General features: G+C 35.8%; 1 protein-coding gene across 1 annotated transcript in view; it reads left to right on the top strand.

Moving 5' to 3' along the window:
- The first annotated feature begins 624 nt into the window (after positions 1 to 624).
- Positions 625 to 14,275, top strand: part of LOC107565250 (voltage-dependent T-type calcium channel subunit alpha-1H-like) — an 86,229-nt gene continuing 72,578 nt past the window's right edge. Inside the window, exons 1-2 of the mRNA XM_016250473.1 lie at positions 625 to 691; positions 2,583 to 2,893. Of these exons, the coding sequence (XP_016105959.1) occupies positions 2,613 to 2,893 (281 nt within the window). The 5' untranslated portion in view covers positions 625 to 691; positions 2,583 to 2,612. The remainder of the gene's footprint in view (positions 692 to 2,582; positions 2,894 to 14,275) is intronic.

The raw sequence follows: 14,275 nt of genomic DNA, 5'->3' as shown, positions 1-14,275 counted from the left end.
ATTAGTTATAAAAATCTGCCAATGAAACAAGAGATGATCATGTCAAAATACATTCTCTGAAATCAGGTCTTAATATACTGTATATTTCAACTTCTTAAATAATAATAATTATTTTTTTCATTTTTATTCAATGAAGGAGTATTTTTTATCAACAGTTTTACACTCCAGCAGAGATTCCCGATATAGAAAGTTAAATTATTAACTAATATATTTCCAAGCATGTTTGCTTATTTATAGAAGCCCTGCCTGTTTCGTTATTTGTCATTGATAGACCTTATTTCAAAAACTGTTCATAAAATATAACCAAGCAACTCAGGATTTGTTTATTTTTCAATTTGCTGTACTGCACTACAACAGTCCAATTTGTGCAATTTGTGAGAGAGAGAGAGAGAGAGAGAGAGAGAGAGAGAGAGAGGAGTTCTCCTCGAGACACAGAGCGCGTCACGCGTTCAGTAGAAACTTCAGGCTTCTGAGGCGATTGAGCCAAGACGCGCTGCGCTGACCCTCGCGCTTTTCACGGAGTATTATCACACAAGGAGTTTCCTAAACCAGATGTTACTGAGAGTTTTATGCATCATCCTTGTTTCTCGGATCCTTTCATGAAGAAGGGACGTGATGGGACTAAATGTATGTGGGGATTGGGAGCCGCAGTTGAGAGCATGAGCCAGAACGGGCTGTCATTTCACACACGGTAAGAAAACTACACTGTAAAAATGTGTACTTCAATTTACTGTAAGAAACTGGCAGAACTTTACCTTATAAAATGCAGTGACGATGTTGCGAGCAGTAGGGAATGGCATTTTTGGTTGACTCTATAGCTATTTTACAGTATGAAAAAATGATGTGATTTACCAAACTATTTAAGCTAATAAATCTGTTTGCTACTGGAAAATGTAATGATAATAACAAGGACGGGACAATGGAAGGCCACATAATGACTTTGATGTGATAACAATGATAATCATATAACATGGAAACTGGTATTATGTTACACAAAATAACGTCGGTGTAACACATGACACTAAAATATGCATTAAAAACATTAACAGAATAACAAAAACTGAAACCCAAGTGGGCATCACTGTTAAAACAAAAGAGGTTAAACGAGAATGAAATATAAACAAAGCAGGGAATTCTGGGAATTCCCTTGATTGTTCATACTTTTCAAACATGTAAAGCATATTTTCAGTATTATTTATAGGTAAATGTGGGTTATTTATTTCTTTTTACTCTATTAAACCTGTAAAATAATTAATTTGACAGTTTTTACAGTAAAATTCTCATATATGTCGGCCTAGCCTACACCTAGTGTTATGGAACTTAGCAGTTAACAGGTTTTTACTGTAGCCTTTTCACACTATTTTACTGTACAATTGCATGTATTGTCTTTAAAATGTATATTTTTTTATCATAAATGGTGTGGGTAATTTAATAGCATTTTTGCATTCTTTTTACATTGAAATTACTAAAAAGTTTTTACAGGTTTTTACTGTAGCCTTTTCACACTATTTTACTGTACAATTGCATGTATTGTCTTTAAAATGTATATTTTTTTTATCATAAATGGTGTGGGTAATTTAATAGCATTTTTGCATTCTTTTTACATTGAAATTACTAAAAAGTTTTACTGTTTACTCTAGATTTGTTAAACTTGTAAGGCTAATGTTAGAAAAAGGGAAATAAAATAATGAAATTAGTTATAAAAATCTGCCAATGAAACAAGAGATGATCATGTCAAAATACATTCTCTGAAATCAGGTCTTAATATACTGTATATTTCAACTTCTTAAATAATAATAATTATTTTTTTCATTTTTATTCAATGAAGGAGTATTTTTTATCAACAGTTTTACACTCCAGCAGAGATTCCCGATATAGAAAGTTAAATTATTAACTAATATATTTCCAAGCATGTTTGCTTATTTATAGAAGCCCTGCCTGTTTCGTTATTTGTCATTGATAGACCTTATTTCAAAAACAGTTCATAAAATATAACCAAGCAACTCAGGATTTGTTTATTTTTCAATTTGCTGTACTGCACTACAACAGTCCAATTTGTGCAATTTGTATTCCTTGCACAGCAGTTGGCCTTAATTCCAAAGTTTATGTTTCTAAGTTTCTACGATTTACAGTTTGGTCTTTAGATTACATTATATGCATGAAAGTAATAATAATAATTCTGACAAAAAATAGGGTTGCCATTGCCAGCACATTCTGCATGGACATCTAAAAACCCTACTGCAGGGAATCAACGTCAGTTTTGGCTCCACTCTAGTGATGGCCTTAATGCTAATGAACAGAGAGCGTGATTGATGTTCCTCTGACTTACCTTTTGATTAAAGGAACTTTCTATCTCTTAATAAGCTATGTTTTATATATATTGAGGTATTTACACACTCAGCTGTGACTAACCCTTCTGTGGAACACAAAGTCAAGTGGGTTTGAAAGAACATGAGGGCGAGTAAATTATTTTTTAGATGGACTGACCCTATTCCTATGCAGAGAAAGCTGAATGCATAATGTGCTTAAGTAAATATTCTTAGGATGGAGTACTGGTATATGAGTGACGTTCCCATCAGCAGGGTCGCATTGCTGCCCACCATTCTATCATCATGACCACCGGTGAGGACACAGAACCATCCCTGTGGCCGGATCGGGCCCAAACCAGCCTGACTGCACCGGCTCCGGCTGATGGCACATGCCTCGAGGAGACAGAGGACCTGCCCGGTGGCCTTACTGGAAGTGGCGGAGCATCTTGGGAGTCCACTGGCAGTGTGGCAGAGGTGAAGGAGAATGTGCAGCTTCCATATCCCTCCCTTGCACCAGTGGTGTTCTTCTGGCTCCACCAGAGCACACGACCCCGAAGCTGGTGCCTAGCACTTGTGTGCAGCCCATATCCTTTCTATGAGTATGCTCTCACTTATTTTCAGTTTAGGATGGTATATTGGCTTGAAAGAAGTTGCATTTGCAGTATTGGCACTTACAATGAAAATAGTGCAAAACTTTATCATCAGTATATAGTCAAAAATAATGAAAATAACAATATTTGTGTTAGTTTATGAATTAAACTGTTCAAATAAAATAGTTAGAAAAAGACACATAAATAATCATATTTATTAACTAAATATTAAATACTACATCATCATCAATATATAGTCAAAGACTGTGCAAATGAAGTTTATAATAAATAAGTGAACTAAAAATACTGCAAAGTTTATACATTAAACTGGTAAAATAATAATATAAAAAAGCACAAAGCAAAAGTAATTTTCAGTTCAATAATCACATTCATTATATATCAACTATATATTATATGCAATATATTAATTGTCAAAATATAGTCTATAATAGAATATACATTAAATATTGAATAAAGGAATATAAAATACTGTAACGTACTGTAATGTATTTTTGTTTATTAAATTGCTAAATAAAATAACAATTACTACACCTTGTTGCAACAAAAGTAATTTTCACTTTCAGATTAGCTATAAAAAGTCCTGAGGACCACATTCTCTATATATTAACTAAATAATATATACTCTATATTAGTCACCGTCAAAAAATGTGCAAATAGAGTAATATAAAAATACTGCAAAGTGTAAATAGTTTTAGTTTATTAATGAATTAAATCTAAAATTAAATAATTATACCTTTATACAACAACAAAAGGCATTTCAGCTTCATGTTAGGTACAAACAACCCCTTAAAGCTATAATCATATTGTTTGTTTTTACAGTATACAGTAATTAAACACTGGCAATTAGACATGCTGTGCTGTTAGCACACCTCTCCCTCTCAGTCTTTATCTGGGTGGAGAACTGCTTTTGTTTCTGTCTCACTCATTCATTGTTGTCCCTCTCACTTGGTGATGTTCGCTGTGGCCGTGAGCCAGCCTCGCGCTGATGAATAATTGCTGCATGCAGCATGGTTTGTCCATATTGTTCACCTGCTTCTCCCCTCTGTGCAATGAAAAAATCATCAAAATGTTCATGTATTGCATTTTCTTAAGTTCTTAAGGGGCTTTGAGAGGCAAGGCAGCCTGTATGCGAAGAAAAAAATTACGAGAGAATTCTCCATGTTGCGTCATAAAATCCATCCAGGGAGCTTTTCTTGTGCATAAAGTTATGACACCAAAAAATTATATTCATAACTCAAGTCTGTGCATATCTCACAAGAATTACCCTAGAAATTACCATAGTAGTGTCACTCTGTCCCTTTAGTGACATTATTTGACTCACAGCAGAGAAACAAAGCAATTTGGCCACGTTACGTAACCGCATGGTCTTCCCCGTGAGGGGAGTATTTGCGTCTCATGTCTCCTTTCATGCCCTTTGATGTTAACCATGAGACGTGAGAGTATGATTGTGTGTGATTTCATGCACTTCCCAGGTTGTGAAGCATTTGTCGATTTATTTTCTGAAGGGAACATCTTAAAAGGACACAGTGCTGAGGATGTGTGTGCGGTTGAAAATATTAAAGAGATAGTACACCCAAAAATGAAAATTCTGTCATCATTTACTCACCCTCAAACTCTTTCAGACCGGTTGAATATTTTTTCCTCTGCTGAACAGGTTAGGTTCAAAATTATATATTTTGAAGAATGTGTGTAACCAAACATTTGATGGTCCCCGTTGACTTCCATAGTATTTCCCCCATACTATGGAAATCAATGTAGTCCATCAACTGTTACCTAAATCATCTTCTTTTATGTTCAACAAGAAACTCATACAAGTTTGTAACAACTAGAGGGTAAATAAATGATGAAAAGGAATTTTAATTTTGGGTGAACTCTCATTGTGTATTTGTAGAATGCACAGATATTTAAATTTTCGGAATGAATGTAATGGTTGTCAGGTTCTGAATCAGGTTGGGATGATGGTTGACTTTTTTGCTCTTTCACTATTCACTGAATGAATGATTCATAGTTTGATATATGAGGAAGAGTGAAATCTCAACTACTTGATATATGATAAGTCCATTCAGCAGACTGAAAAACATTTGTGTTCTTACTCGGATCTTAACAGATTTGGCAGATTTTTGCTGTTGTCTGTCAGTAAATAAAATCAAAAGTTTGCTGCATAGAACAGTAATAGCACACCATTACTCAACAAGCCATTCTTTTTTGAAAAGATAGTTCACCCAAAAATAACAATGTCATCTGGGCTTGAAATGAAATGAGGATGAGTAAATGAAAATTCAAACTATTGCTGTAACATTTTTAGTATTTAATAAGTGTAAGCAAGAAGGTGCAAAACATATTCAGCGGACTTGGTTTCGGAAGTATTTTAATGATTTTTTTAAAAGTCTTTGTTCAAGAGTTATAAGCCATAAACCACCTAACCAACCTGCTACAAGGTGAATCACAACATTACAAATGATGATTTGAAGCAAAAGTGTAGGCTAGGGCTGTCAAAATGGCTTAAAAACTAAATTCAAATTTTGTACTTAAATATTATAAATATTCTAATTTAAAATGCATAATTTCAGTTCGGGTGAAGAAAAGCTTTTGGCTTATCTGAGGAAAATATTACTAATGCACATTTATTCAAAGCATAAGATAACATGACTATCTGTGAAAAAAGTGCATAATGTTTAAAATAATGTTTATAAACCAATTATAATTAAGTTGCTTAAACAACTATAAACAAAACAGCATCATGTATGTATGCATAATTTAATACAAAGGGTATTGTGTATTATGTGAAAGCCAATCACACAGAGTACATTTTTTATTTAAAAACACGAGTTGCAATGGGATGGGGAAAAAGCCTGCCATGAAGTCTCGAGATATGTTTTTTCAAAGTTGAACTTGCATTAATTTTACATGGCTTTCTAAACATGCGGCTCTTTTGTGCGAGACGCGAGTGCAACGGTGATAGATGTCCCTCTAGAAAATGTGCAAAATATGCGTTCTGTGTAAACAGCTTGGTTTCAGTTTTGACGTAAACAAGATCTTCTCTGCATTGATGTTCTCTTTTCACGCAATATTTGTAAATAACAATGCAGCAGAGCTGCATCTAGGGGCTTTAACTGGATAGGCTAACAAAAACATTAAAATACAACAACACTTACATCGTCATTGCATCTCGTGCGCCACTGAGGCTGCCTCCTTAACACACACCTAAAATTCGAATGCAACGTTTTTGCATTCAAATGTGGATTTTTATTTTAATTTCGACGAATATTCGAAATTCTAATTTTTTTTGAAAATTGGACAAAGGTGCAGTCATGATGGAAAGAACTATAATCCTTTGAAACATTGCGAAAGACATAATCGAATTAAAAACGATAAAGAAATATAAAACTAAAGATTTAAAGATTTTGTTTATTGCAAAATATGCATATATATACACAAATATTTAAGTAGTTTGAGAGCATTGGGAAACTACACCATTTGCAGTGCTTCATCAGAGATGGCAGGTGCTAAAATGTTCTTGTGCGCTTTTCTTGTGGCAATTCTCAGATTGGTGGTGCTTTTTTGCTGAATCATGGGTAATGTAGTTTTTCACCAGGAATTCTGCTGTTAAACATGATTATTTCAAAAACAAGATGAAGTAATGTACACATATGGCTTCAACAAAAACATATCATAGCTCACAGTAGGTCTGTCTTTAATGGTTTGTAAGTTCGTTAAAAATAAATTCCCCTATGGAGAAAATTAGATTTTTGCTTCTGGAACCCGACTGTTACACTCTATAGAATTTGTGATGTATGTCGTTAAAAAGTACCACTAATTATTGGAGACCACTGTCCTTAACAAAGAAAAACCTCAGCTCTGTTCAGCACATTTGTTTTTCAGCCCGCAATAAATATCACAGTAAACATTCATAAACGGAGAAATCAAACATTTTCTATAGGATATTGAATTAAACGCACACATACAGTATGCAGGTATGATGCATGCATGCTCAAGATAACCAGCATATCAGAGCATGCATATGTGAAATTGTGAGCTTCTAGTGTTATATTTGACAGGTTTTAATTGTTTTATCCCATATGTGGTTGGTTATATGTGTTAATTGAAACCTGGATTCCTGTGTGCATATGTGTGTTTTATTCCTTAATTGCAAGGGCAATCCCACGGGAAGCCCGAATACACATAATCAGAAATAACAAGCCAGAGCTCGCCAATACCTGTGTGTATGTGTGTGACTGTATGTCCATGAGGATAACAGAGACATTGAGAAAGTGAGGGAATGTCAGATGATGACATTAAGTTCTAGGGAGATATGACGGCATTTATATCTCAAGTGTACATGCGTAAATATATATATATATATATATATACACACACAGACACAGTCCCCAAGGAAACTCTTAATGACACTGGTGCAAAAACTTCACTGATTGGTTGATCTCCATGGCTACTGTCACTAATGAATCTCCGGGGTTACAGGTGCTTGTCAGCGCTGTCAGGGTAACGGTACTGGTTTCCAAGACAACAGGAGTCACTAATGTAAGCTCAGAGTTCATCCGCCTCAGACCGAGAGAGAAGGGAGAGGAAGTGATGAAGTCGGAAAGGAACACTGACAAAAATTTGAAAAGGAGAACGTCAAAAAAAACAAAAAACCTGACTGTTCAAGACAATTATTAACATTTGGAGCATTTCTATTTGTAGATTTTATATAATTTTTTTGCATTTGTATATAATGTGTTGTTTGTTCTAAATATACAAATGGAATAAAAGGGAATTTCAGCAATTGTCACGATTATGTTCAGTTTAGTTCCGTTCCTGTCATGTCTGTTATGAGCTCTCATTACTTACCATGGTTTCTGATTAGTTAATCCTTGTCCAGCTGTTCCTGTTTAGTTCCCTCATTTACCATGTGTGTATTTATACTCCTTATTCGAGTCTCTTCATTGTCGGTGATTAGCTTATATTATGTGTGGTACCAAATCAGTATTCTCAGTAAAGTCTGTTTGTAAGTATGCATCTTCGTTTGATTTTTGATGAAATTCGAGAGCTCTCTGACCCTTTGCAGGGAGTTTGATTGACAGGCGATTCGACCAGTCATAACGCCGAATCTGCCATTTTTGTCTGACAAACAAACCAGATCGGATAGTAGATTAACGGGGAAGTCGTTGCCTAATGGTTAGAGATTCGGACTCGTAACCCAAAGGTTGCGGGTTCGAGTCTCATACCGGCAGGGATTGTGGGTGGGGGGAGTGAATGTACAGCGCTCTCTCCCCCCTTCAATACCACGACTGAGGTGCCCCTGAGCAAGGCACCAAACCTCCAACTGGTCCCCGGGCGCCGCAGCATAAATGGCTGCCCACTGCTCCGGGTGTGTGTTCACTGCAGGTGTGTGCACTTTGGATGGGATAAATGCAGAGCACTAATTCCTAGTATGGGTAACCATACTTGGCCACATGTCACGTCACTTTAATGTTGGCGGCTTTGAACTAGAAAAATGGTGTGTATTGATGTCTTTCTGCAGCTGAAACAAGATTCCTTCTGATGCTCATTCATGTTTATTTCATGCTATAACTAGTAGTTATTAAGAGAAAGAGATGATCGGCTCACGTGCCGCTTGAATTGAGGCACTACAGTGATCTGTCACGACACATTAAAGAGCCACAAAACGGTATTTATTGTTTGAATTAAAAAATGACCAAATTTGAAAGCTGAGACTTTGTTTCATACCAGAAGTAACCTGTTCTGTCTTGCGACGTATTTTTCACTGCGTGAGAACATGATGTGTAGTGTGAGAGCGGCATGACTTGTTGGACATAGCAACAGTAATGAAGGGGGGCGGGTCTTTGCGAGCGTCAATTGGGTGAAAAATAAAAAAAAATTCCATTTGACCCCAATGGCACATATTCTTTCTTATTGTATTCATAAACATTCTTAATTTTGATGAATTTAATTTATTCCTTACATTTTATTAAATTGTTTTCGTAAATTGTCACTACGTTGTCTTAAAAAGGTGTTTCAAAGTGTTAAATTTACCTTCCCTTTTATATATTGTTGGAGTGAAGGTGAACCCTACACAAATAAAGATGTCTTCAAAGAGAGAATTGAATGCAATATGTCATATGACACATGATGCACCAGTAAATCCAAATGCCTGGAATCTTTTTTTGATTATTTCAAGTAGCCTAATTTCTGTCCAGTGTCCAGTGAGCCACAGGGAAAATCACTCTTGTCCACTGTGTCTCTTGAAGGTTCTTCAGATTATAAAAAGGTAAGAAAGAGATGGTTCTTTAAAGAACCTTTGACTGAATGGTTCTTTGTGGAACCAAAAATGGTTCTTCTATGGCATCGCTTGAAGAACCTTTTGAAGCACCTTTATTTTTAAGAGTGTAGTATGGATGACATATTGACCTCAAATTATGCTGCTTTTTGAGAATTTTCACTTAGTAGGCAATAAAACAGTGCAAAAAACAAACAAACAAAAATACATCTGGTGTAGGATTTATAATTAAACAATTTCCACTCAGAAAATAATAATTGCAAAAAAACTTCCAAGTAAAAGATTAGAACAAATCAGACCCATTCAATGATCCATAATGATCATAGAAAAAAAATTCACAGGATAAGGAGAGTCATAGGGGTTTGGAACGCCAGAGTGTTACAGGTGTTTTTTTTTGTTTGTTTGTTTTTTTGTTTTTTCAACTGCTTACATTTTCAAAACTTTGCCTCTTTTTTTCAAAACTTTACACACAAATCCAAGAATTGCACACACAAAATGCAAAATGCCTCACATCTCTTGCAAAATGAAGCACTTTATTCAAAATATCACAAACACATCTCAAAAGCAAACATTTGCAAACACCTTTGCCATAATATTAATTCCTGTTAAATTTGTGTGTGTTACATAGAGAATTGGGTGTTGTGTTTTGCAAAAAGTGTTTTTGTTTTATAAAATTGACAACTGAGTCAAAGGTTGAGAATCAGTGTATTGTTTTTGTCAGGTTTCAGAAATTGTGCAACAAGTAAAGATTATTTTTGTGTGTAAAATTTAATTTCTGGTGAACTGTCCCTTTAAAGGTAGGGGACCAACTTGGATATCTACACAGAAAACAGGTGAAAACAGTGTTTTTCTACTAAAAGCTGGAGAAATCCCAAGCGAGCAGCCCATAATCACTAACTCATGTACCAAGAGTGTAGCCCCCAAGGGCCCGTCTCTGTTGGTGGTTCTAGTGAGAGTGCTGACAGATTCCTGTGAGGTGAGACCGGTGTATCTCTCTGTCTGTGTGTCTGTGTGTGTGCGGGTGGGATGGGTGGATGGACATAAGAGTTAGTCAGGAGGAAGCAGGGGGTTTGCGCTATATTACAGCACTATCTGTGGTCTCTCTTCGGGATCAACCCTTCCTTGGAAAGCACCTGGTTGCCAGGCAACAAATGAGCTAAAACTCCACTCCATCCCCAAAGCCTCTGCCACGTTTGATTGGCTGACTCAGCGTTTTGGGGGAGGGGCTTATAGTGTTTAGAATGCAAAACAATTTGATGTAATTTTATTTTAAATGTTTTCCCTCTAACATTTGATTTTGATTGCCAATTCATAATCCAAACAAGCATGGTTTGTCAGTGGCCGAATCTGTGAGGCTGGTGAGGGCAAGTTAGCCTTCATTTCCCTGCGTTCTTCCCTATCACCTTGCATTTCATCAGTCACCTCTAAAGAACTGCAACACCTCTGTTTGCTCTGTCCATGTGTTCTCCATGCCTTTCTGTTCTTTGTCTCTAGGGCTCATCCTAAAGCAGCATCACAAGCCATCGTGGGCTTAATGGTTTATAGAGAGGTTTTAATCTAATAGCTGATGTGTTAGTCCAATCGGGAAAGCTGCGGTTTAATGGAATGATGTCAGATAATTACAGACTTCAGCTAATTCGCCATTATGCCTGAAATATTCGTTTTATGGTAAATTAGAGTAAATTGAATGCGTAATTGTTTTTGTCCGCGTGTGTGCTGATGAGTTTGAGTTGTAATGTGTGTGTTTTTATGGATTTTAATTGATGCTACAAAAGCGTTATGGTGGAAAAACTGTAGCTCGTTGAAAACCAAATGGAAAGAGTTTTTAATGTCTCAAATGCAGCAAAAGTAAATCCTTTTCATTGGAGAAAGATGTGTTTAGTAAGGTTAAGTCAACTGAATAAAAGCTTTTAATTGTACAGTAAGTACATGATACTGATATATTAATCAATTTCAATGGCATATAATAATGATGCCTGTACACACACACATATATATATATATATATATATAATTAGGATAATAAAAGATATTAAATTGTTTTAGTGGACTTTGATCCAAGTTTCAATTGCTCTGATGGTTGGAAAAGCCCTTGTTTATTTTAGTGTACACAATCCGCCAGATATCTTCCTGCGTCTATTCATCGCTCTATTTCCTCCCCCCACTCTTTCACTCTCTATTTCTCTCCTTTTTGCTCTTTCTCTCTGCCTTGTTCAGATCGATCACTCTCCAGTTTCTCGGCCTGTCACGGATCAATAACTCCACACTCCTCTGCTTTGCTTTGTCTGGCCACATTAGAAGACCGCTGCTGACTCTCCAGTGCCCATTTGAGGCTTTGCGCTCTGTCATTTTGGTTAATTGCGATTTACTGTCAATTTATCATAATTTCACAGGTTGGACTTTTGTTTTAGTTGCCTGCTTCTCCTTCCTTTTCAAGCATTTGATCACAGATTATAGTTTGTTATTGTGCAACTGTAATGTCAAAGATAAAATGTCTTTCAAGCTCTGACCATTAATTCTCTTTTATCTGATATACATGTTGAAGTGATGTTTTCTTTAATAACCATATTTTTTAAAAAAAATAACTAACTCAAGGTATTGATTTATTGTAATGATTGCACCATTAACATTCACAAAAATAAGTTTGTTAAAAAAAATTTACACAAATTATTATTATCGATGTAATATGTGTGTAGCTCAAAAATATACATCGTTGCAAAGCAGCTTCAAAGAAGATTACATTTTCTTAATTACAATCAGGAGTAGTTTATCAGTGGTGACTATGCCAATGTGACTTATTATTAAAGTTAGTTAATATAGATAATATTTCATAATGTTTAACTATATATTTTTATTAGCAGTGTTCAATGCAATCTTTAGTAAATTATTTTTTATCAAATCTTAAAATGAATAGCTATTTCTCATATAATAGAGAACAATTGTGTGCTGCCTAAATTCATATAATTTAATATCATTTAATTTATTTTAATTTATTTTGCATTTATTTATTAACAAAGTAGTACAGAATTGTTTTCATATTGTCCATTCCTCAGTTATTTGTCATTGGCTGAAACATCTTCTTTACATGTGCTGTGTTACATAAAGAAAATTAAAAATAAGAAATTAAAAATAAAAAAAATCCCCTAGTAAAAAAAGCAATATATACAGGTGCATCTCAATAAATTAGAATGTCGTGGAAAAGTTCATTTATTTCAGTAATTCAACTCAAATTGTGAAACTCGTGTATTAAATAAATTCAATGCACACGGACTGAAGTAGTTTAAGTCTTTGATTCATTTAATTGTGATGATTTTGGCTCACATTTAACAAAAACCCACCAATTCACTATCTCAACAAATTAGAATATGGTGACATGCTAATCAACTCAAAACACCTGCAAAGGTTTCCTGAGCCTTCAAAATGGTCTCTCAGTTTGGTTCACTAGGCTACACAATCATGGGGAAGACTGCTGATCTGACAGTTGTCCAGAAGACAATCATTGACACCCTTCACAAGGAGGGTAAGCCACAAACATTCATTGCCAAAGAAGCTGGCTGTTCACAGAGTGCTGTATCCAAGCATGTTAACAGAAAGCTGAGTGGAAGGAAAAAGTGTGGAAGAAAAAATGCACAACCAACCGAGAGAACCGCAGCCTTATGAGAATTGTCAAGCAAAATCGATTCAACAATTTGAGTGAACTTCACAAGGAATGGACTGAGGCTGGGGTCAAGGCATCAAGAGCCACCACACACAGACGTGTCAAGGAATTTGACTACAGTTGTCGTATTCCTCTTGTTAAGCCACTCCTGAACCACAGACAACGTCAGAGGCGTCTTACCTGGGCCAAGGAGAAGAAGAACTGGACTGTTGCCCAGTGGTCCAAAGTCCTCTTTTCAGATGAGAGCAAGTTTTGTATTTCATTTGGAAACCAAGGTCCTAGAGTCTGGAGGAAGGGTGGAGAAGCTCATAGCCCAAGTTGCTTGAAGTCCAGTGTTAAGTTTCCACAGTCTGTGATGATTTGGGGTGCAATGTCATCTGCTGATGTTGGTCCATTGTGTGTTTTGAAAACCAACGTCACTGCACCCGTTTACCAAGAAATTTTGGAGCACTTCATGCTTCCTTCTGCTGACCAGCTTTTTGAAGATGCTGATTTAATTTTCCAGCAGGATTTGGCACCTGCCCACACTGCCAAAAGCACCAAAAGTTGGTTAAATGACCATGGTGTTGGTGTGCTTGACTGGCCAGCAAACTCACCAGACCTGAACCCCATAGAGAATCTATGGGGTATTGTCAAGAGGAAAATGAGAAACAAGAGACCAAAAAATGCAGATGAGCTGAAGGCCACTGTCAAAGAAACCTGGGCTTCCATACCACCTCAGATTCTTTGATTACGTTCTGCACACACAGAAGTTAAAACAAAGCTGCAATTGTTCATAATACATGCTGAACTAAAATATGAATTAAATATTAATATGAGTAGAAGCAATGTACGCTAAGGACCTTTTTAATGATTTTGTTTTCACTTATAATTTAAAAGGCTTTTTTTAAATAATTCATGTCATAATTTAGTAATGTATGAGCATTTTACATCCTTGCATTGAGCATGTGAATGAAATGATCTGTTTTGGAGCTGCTTCTCCTTTAAGACTTTTCTCCCACTCCTCTGATTAGCTTACATCATTGCATTTGCATTTTGAAAGACTAGCTCATGAACAAGGTGACTAATATAACACTAATCAGTTCGCGTGCTCCAGAATACCATAAAATCCCACAGTTTTTAACCGTCCCATTATTTAAAAACAATGTGCATCCTGATGTTCTGGAGATGTTTTGCTGCTTGTTTTCAATAAATGCTCTTTTTTTCCAGTGAGAAGGAAGTTTTGAGTTCTGAAACAAGTTTATGTGTGTAGTGTTGTTGAACCCATGCATGTCAGAAGATCAAGTGAAATTTGAAAAATTTGAACAAACCATTTTGTCACATTATTTCTAAGTTATTTTTCTTTTCTGTCTGCACCAATTTACACCCAGAAAATTAATGTTTTTTGGTTTGTTTTTTTGACACTCCCCCCCCCCCCCCT

The sequence above is a fragment of the Sinocyclocheilus grahami genome, unplaced genomic scaffold (genome assembly GCF_001515645.1).
Source record: "Sinocyclocheilus grahami isolate Dianchi unplaced genomic scaffold, SAMN03320097.WGS_v1.1 scaffold25.1, whole genome shotgun sequence".
In the NCBI taxonomy this organism is placed as follows: Eukaryota; Metazoa; Chordata; class Actinopteri; order Cypriniformes; family Cyprinidae; genus Sinocyclocheilus; species Sinocyclocheilus grahami.
Note: the sequence above shows the minus strand (reverse complement) of the source record. Positions and strands in the feature narration are given on the sequence as shown.